General features: G+C 33.4%; 1 protein-coding gene across 1 annotated transcript; it reads right to left on the reverse strand.

The window, feature by feature from the left end:
- Nucleotides 1–3,977: 3,977 nt before the first annotated feature.
- On the reverse strand, nt 3,978–6,276 carry LOC109337054 (ervatamin-B-like). The gene is made up of 4 exons (XM_019573923.1): nt 5,985–6,276; nt 4,803–5,035; nt 4,410–4,544; nt 3,978–4,310 (listed from the first exon to the last, which is right to left on the reverse strand). Exons 1-4 carry the CDS (start codon nt 6,274–6,276, stop codon nt 4,086–4,088), a joined length of 885 nt encoding a protein of 294 aa, XP_019429468.1. The 3' UTR covers nt 3,978–4,085.
- Nucleotides 6,277–7,776: the final 1,500 nt, after the last annotated feature.

Consider the following 7,776-nt stretch of genomic DNA (forward strand, 5'->3'; position numbering starts at 1 on the left):
CTGTGTTTATGTGAGAAGCCTTGACGATGGTTCATTTATTTTTCTATTACTTTATGTAGATGATATGTTGATTGCTGCTAATCATTTGAGTGATATCAATGAGCTGAAAGTCATGCTAGGTAAGGAGTTTGACATGAAAGATTTAGGGGCTGCACGAAGATTCTTGGGATGGAGATTCACAGGGATAGGGGAGCTAGAAAACTATGGCTCTCCCAGCAAAGCTATGTTGAAAAGATCTTAGAGAGATTTGATATGAGCAATGCTAAAGTAGTGAGCACTCCATTGGAAAATCACTTCAAGCTTTCCTTAGATCAGTGTCCGAAGACATATGAAGAGAAGAAATACATGCCAAAGGTTCCATATGCCAGTGAAGTGGGATGCTTGATGTATGCTATGGTTTTTACTAGACCGGACTTGGCACAAGCAGTTAGTCAAGTATGCAAGTACATGTCGAAACCAGGGAAACAACATTGGGAAGCAGTCTAATGGTTTTTCAGATATTTGAAGGGGACTACAGGTCTCGGTATCATGTTTGGCAGCCAACAGAGTAAGCCTTCAGCTATTGGTTATGTTGATTCGGACTATACAGGAGACTTGGATGATAGAAGGACCACAACCGGGTTTGTCTTCACCCTTGCAGGTAGACCAATTATGTGGAGATCACCAGTTCAGTCTGTTGTTGCTATGTCTACAACTGAAGCAGAGTACATGGCAGCTGGTGAAGGAAGCCCTGTGGCTTATGGGGCTAGTAAATGAGTTAGGCATTGAGCAAGGTGGAGTTCCAATGCATTGTGACAGTCAGAGTGCTATCTTCTTGGCCAAGAATCAAGTGTATCATGCTAGGACCAAACATATTGATGTGTGATTTCATAAGATTAGAGAGTTGGTAGCTTGTGGGCAGATACTATTGCAGAAGGCTCACACTTCAGAAAATGCAGCTGATATGTTAACCAAACCGGTTACTGTGGACAAGTTCAGGCATTGCCTGAGCTTGTTGAACATTCACTGATGATGGACTATGGAGCGCCCCCAACCCAATGGCGGAAGATGGAGATTGATGATATTCGCCAAGGTGGAGATTGTTGTGCAATGACTCATATCTCTAGATAACAGCAATACAAGTTATGAGCTTGGACTGATGTAAAGGATTGGGGTAGAGGGCTATATATTGATGTTATGTAAACCTAATGTAATAGGGAGAAGAATAGTAAAACACTAATCCTTATTCTCTAATAATATATAGTGGTAGCTGCTCAACGCTCTCGGGGACGTAGGCACAATTGGCCGAACCTCGTTACCAAATCTCTTGTGTTATTCTCTTGTCTCTATACTCTTTACTATTTGATTGTTTGCTTGTTCCCAACAGTTTCAAATCATCAAACACTAATACAGTAACATATATATAACAATTTAGTAAGTAATAACGTATATAACACCAACATAATAATAATTTAGAAACATATATAACACTACAATTCATACAAAGTTGATATTTAAGCCACAAAATTGGTTGAGTAATTCAAACAACAATATAACAATATTCGCTAATATATATTGCTATAATATGCGTCTCAGTTAGGTTTCAATGATTCATAGATTTCTAAAACCATGAACCGAACATAAATGCTTCCTTAAAAAATAATCAAACCGAATTGTGAAGCCGAACCACATTTTATGATATAATTCGGTTATACTAATTTTGTGGTTTAAACCGGAATCACTTACCCTCATAGTTTTTAATTTGAGAATATGTGTAACCGGTAAAAACAAAAGGGAAAAGTAAACTTTATGCCTTTTACAAGTAGTTAATATCAATTAATTTTTTTCCTAATTACTCTTTATACTTTACCTATTGGTGAATTTGGTCCCTACATAAAGATAATGTTAAATTAATATCGATTCTTATATATTTGTTATTTAATTTTATTTTATATATATATACAAGTTTTTTGTACTACCAAGGGTATCCCCTCATCTTTTGAGTAAAGAACTAATTCCTTTCGAGGTTCGTGTCTATGCCTCCCAACAAATATCGCTCACAGAAATCGAACCCTCGACCTTGGGGATCTAGTAGGGTCTTACACAACTAGATCAATGGTAATATATATACAAATGTTACTATATTAACAAATTTTAACTTTGAAATTTTCTATCTTCTTCTCAATCAATATTTTATTTTGATGACGGTTTCATCTAGATATTAATGTTAGCTAACCTATATTGTTATTAGTGACGGATGTTGACATAAAGTCTAGGAAGGGTAACAAAATTTAATTACAATTTAGAAGAATACATATTTGTCTCAAAGGTTCACTATCAATAAAATATAACAATGGTTAGTAATAAAATATATTAAAGAGAATTGTACATTCATTTAATATACATAAAATCACCCATGATTGAATTAGATATAATTTTTTTAGTTATTTTCTTTTCAATATAAATTATCATATATATAAATATCAGTCGTTCATCTTGTTACTTAATTTTATTTTGATTGTCATTGTTGCTGAAAAAGTTCTTTTTATAGTATGTTTAGAAACTAGAAAAGTTAAAATAAAATAGATGAGTTAATCAAACAAATAATATGCATTCACCACCCTTGTTTTTGTTAATTAATTAAAGTATCAATTAATTATATATGAAACTAGAAATTAGGAAACAAAATTTTTTATATTGTACACAAATTATCTTAGCACATTTTGCAAATATGTTTTTTTTTGAAGAACAAGAAGCTTTACAGTTTCTATTACGTGAACACTTAATTTAAAATACCACAAATTACACGCCAATCAAAACTCTTAGGTATTTAAAATGAGTGTTATGTTTCAAAATACATTCCCAACTTAGTTGTACCTTGTTTGGTAGCCACATCAATAGTCACTTTCAGATTCAATAAAAATACAATAGAAACACAAAACATGTTGGATTGTTGAAAAAATGAAAAAAATGGACCAACATACTAATACACAATAGAAACCACTTCTAATTTAACTTCGAATTGAGAAATTATGACTATGAGCCTATGATTATTATCATATTATGTCAAAAAGCACGAATTTATACACATATTTCTTCTAAATGATGATAAAAGGATGAAGTCCATATCTTCAAAATGACTAGCATACTAATGCATCAGAACATATCTTAATCCTCCCCATAATAAAAACTTATAAATTTTTTTAGGGGTAGTTGCCCTCACATGTCCTACAGATAATTCGCGATAGCTACTTGCGATCTCCTTGTTGACCTACTTAAGGAGGTAGTTTGAATAAGACTAGTAAAACCATATACCTCTACTATAGGAATGATACAATGTCTGAACAATACAAACTATACTATAAAGTTGAACACGCCATCTAAACATTATGGGCTAGCATCTGTCATGCGACGAGTACATGCCTAATATACGGTTGCAACATCTTGGACCAGTGACCTGCCTTGGACAAAGTAATCTGCTAGTAAGAGCTTAGACAGGACAATCCGACATGGATAAAGTATCCCATGCCAGTCTGGGTATACATTGCAAGATGGGTAGTCATGATTAAAGCATCCCACTATGGAGTACACTTCACTCAACCTTTCGGTAAATAAAAGTATCTCTTTTATAAAGAAGTTAACTTACTCACTTACACTCTCAAACTCTTATACTATCATTCTGCCTTTTATCTACATACCTTTGTTTATACTTACTTGAGGGTCAAAGTATATTTTTAGGTATTTACCCAAGACATTCTAAGTCCAACTCTTGCTCAAATTCAGTAGAGATATATCAAACCTCTATCATATCCGCCCGCACATACGAACACATATGATATGTTAATTTATTGCATAAATAAGTTATTGAAAGAACATTCTTCTCTTAAATATATAACAATATAAATGCATCGTTCATTCAACTTTTAGTTACAATGTAAATACAAGACGATGAAAAATGATACTTTATTTTAGGCCAACAATGTTGTCTAGTATTGTCAACTTATGTGTTCAAAATAATGCTGCTGAGAACTTGGCTAGAGACAGTAATGGAAATATTGCACACACACAACATGATGTTGCGATCACTTGAAATAAATCCCAGGCTTCTAACTTTTTATTGGGTTATAAGCCCAAGCATTAACTGCACATACCCCATATGGTAAATTAGTGTTCCTTTTTATCCATATATAACCATCCTTTCCCCAATCTTTTCCCCATGAATTCTTCACAATCCAGTAATCAACACCTTCTTTGGAGCGATCATAACCCACAATTAACATAGAGTGATTTACATCTGTAGTATTCTTGCAGTTACGACCATCAAAGATTCCCTGATTATTGAGGCATAGGAAAACAAATCAATAAATTGTGATATTCTAGTCTTATATGATGAATAAGTTATAGATTAAACAACATTGATAAAGACTTACAGAGTCTTTAGTGTATTGTTTCATGTCTGTTGCATCTACACTCACACTAATGGGCTGAATAGCAGTAGCACTCAAAAGTGCAGCGTCTGATTGTGCTACTTTTGCAAAGCTAGTAATGGTTGCAATATTTCCAACCTAAAAAGTAGGAAAACAAAGTTAAAAAATATAACAAAAATAACTTACGATGAAAGCAATAGAAATAAACCGGTATTTTTAAATTGCAGTTATAGTTACATGATGTTTTCCATAATTACAATAAATTATGGGTAAATATGGTTGATGCAACCACACTTGTGGTCGCAATACCGTTACAAAGACTTACAAAACCTCAATATTGCGGTTGTGATTGTGGGTGTGGAGTACAATTTAAGACAATAATAGAAACTATAATACCTTTGAAGCTTGACAGGTACCCTGTTGTGCTTTATATGGATAAACAACATCTGAAGCAATCCCACCATTCTTTATAACCCAATTCAATGCATTAGTTACCTTTCCAGTTATACAACCTTGGCTTGCACTGTCACAATCGACAAGCTCTTGTTCCGAAAGACTAATAAGATTCTTGGTGACTATTGCATTTATTCCTTCAATGGTACCCACAGCTGAGAAGGCCCAACAACATCCTAATAACATGAATCAATTTGTTGCATCTCATATTTAGTAACCTAATAAATTTGAATGCATGTATGTGCACTTAGTTGAAGAGATTCATTCAAGTATATTATAATTATTTTAATTCCAAACAAACTATCATTATTTTAAGTAAATAATTCGAGTAGAGGAGGGATAAGTTGAACTAAATAATTCGCGAGTTCTAGACCAAACCAATTAGAGTAGAGGAGTCGAATCAATGAGTTCGAGAAATACAATCAAGCATAATTTGAGATGGAAACATAGATCGAATGACCCGATACCATGATATTCTATCGTAAATTATATTCATTGATAAAACAAAGTAATTCTCTAAATTTTTCCTAATCATTTCATCTATGATTTTTATGGTCTCTCTCTTCCTATAGTGAGATATATTTTATGGGAATGATAAATTTATATGAGAATAAGAGAAGGGAATACAACCATTAGATACAAGATAAGAAAGAGTGCCAGTCACACATTGGATATGAAGGGATGAGTCACTATGGCAGAATTGCAAAATAGTGACACTTAAAACTGATATTTAATAGCGCTTTCGGACCCTGTTTATGAGAGCAAAATAGAATGTAGTGCTACATTCAACAACGCTGTATAAAGTGACGAATCAACAACATTTGATTGAGAAAGCGTTGTTAACTATGCAACATTCAACAATGCTTTGTTAAGCATTTCAACAACGCTTTCTCAAGCAAACATTATTGATTATGCTACACTCAATAATGCTTTCTCAAGCAAATATTATATAATATATCAAATCTCTACTTTCTATTGCGTTTGCTAGAGCAAGCGCTGTTGACTCTTATAATAGTACTTACCATGCCTCGATCGCGGGCAGGTCCAACAAGAAAGATTAAGATCAAGGTTTGCATAAAATTTATGATATGGAAAGAATTAATCTTGCAAACACAACAAACTTACCACAAGTACTCTCTTGATTCTTAACTGCAGTCACAGCTCCTTTTGTCCTCCAATCTAAGGACGAAGGTACCGAAATATATGATAAGTCATTCAGCTCAATGTCATTTTCTGTGGGCATGCCACTATCTGTGAGCATCTCTTGATGGTTTAAGTAGGTTTCTTTAAACTCCTCTGAACTCCAATCAGAAAATTTGTTCAAACCAAGTATGTGGCTTGAATGCGAATTTCTTCTTGCATTAGATTCAATGATATAGTTCAAATTAGATATGAATATCATAAACTTTTTTGCCATTTCTTCATTATCTTTGTAGATTCGTCCATTTTCTTTTTTCCAATCTTTAAATAGTTGGATAACTTCATCTTCAGATAAATTTTTGTCCAGCTGCTTAACATGGACTAATGTTGATGAGTTGGGATAGTAGAACTTGAAGAGAGTAATGAATGTAGTGCAAATGAAGAAAAGAAGGAATAACTTGGGATTATATGAAACCATTATTATTCTAATGAATTAATGGATTGAGTTAATAACTTGATATTCTTTCGTCTTCATCACTTTAATGTATTTATAGGAAGTGGATGACTAATATAACCAACTAGTTGATATATTAATTAATTTTGAAACTTGCCATGTGTATGTTTTGAATAATTTCTAATGACTAGTAAAAGTTTATTTTTAAGTGTAGCTAAGATCCATTACTTCATATAATAATCAATTTCAACAAAACCAGCTACGATATGGAAGAACTAGTGGTTCCTTGAATTTTAGAAACCTATAAACAAAAAATTCCTTTTAATCTTATGCACTCAATTATTTTTCCACACCCCTTATGGTTTCTTTGAAATGTGCAGTAAACAGTCTAATTTATGCCAGAAACTTTAAGTGTCTGGTTCAAATCTAATTATCTTTCCTCCCCTTAAAGTAAAAAAAAAAATAGTGTCTCTAATTATTTTTGATATCCTATTGACTTTATTGATTTATTTTTGAATGCATACATAGACAAACTATTCGAATTATATAAATTAGAGAAATAAAGATAACTCATAATATTGGACTAGTGTCTAGAATGCCATAGCCCATAAAATACGTATTGGGGTACTTTTCATTGGTCAATTTGGTTTATTGTTTCTATTAGAGGTGAATTGAACGTCCATATGATTGATAGAGATGTAATTAGATGTAACGGGAATGTATGCAGAGAATGATGCACATGGGGCACATGCAGAAAAGAATGCACATAGACACACTGAAATCACAGCTATGAGAAATTCTGTTATGGATAGTGGCCACGTGGCAAGTGATGCTGAAAACAAGGGAATGGGAATAAGGAAAAGTAAGAGAGAGAAATGGCTCAACCGTAGGCTTGAGGGATTTGTGTAATGACCTATATAGGTAGCCACAGTAAGGAAGAAAGGTAGGCTTGATGTAAAATCTTTTTCCTCTCTGTGATCCTCTTTTCCTTCTTCTCTAATTTCTATCTTGTACTGTCTTTTCTTTGTCATTCAGCATTAATACAATCAAATCCCTGAGTGGATATTTCTTTACTGAATATAAGTACACTTGAATCCAGAAATAAGCACGGTTACTGTTTCATTGGTGCTTTCATTGACTCTCTTATGGCAGAAATAAGTACACATGGCTCGTTTTAACCGGTTAGATCACAGTCTGTCTTCCCTCACTGCTGGTATNAAGTACACTTGAATCCAGAAATAAGCACGGTTACTGTTTCATTGGTGCTTTCATTGACTCTCTTATGGCGGAAAATACACGAATGAAGGACCTCGCTGCTGAGGT

The sequence above is a fragment of the Lupinus angustifolius genome, unplaced genomic scaffold, assembly GCF_001865875.1.
Source record: "Lupinus angustifolius cultivar Tanjil unplaced genomic scaffold, LupAngTanjil_v1.0 Scaffold_1_847, whole genome shotgun sequence".
Taxonomy (NCBI): domain Eukaryota; kingdom Viridiplantae; phylum Streptophyta; class Magnoliopsida; order Fabales; family Fabaceae; genus Lupinus; species Lupinus angustifolius.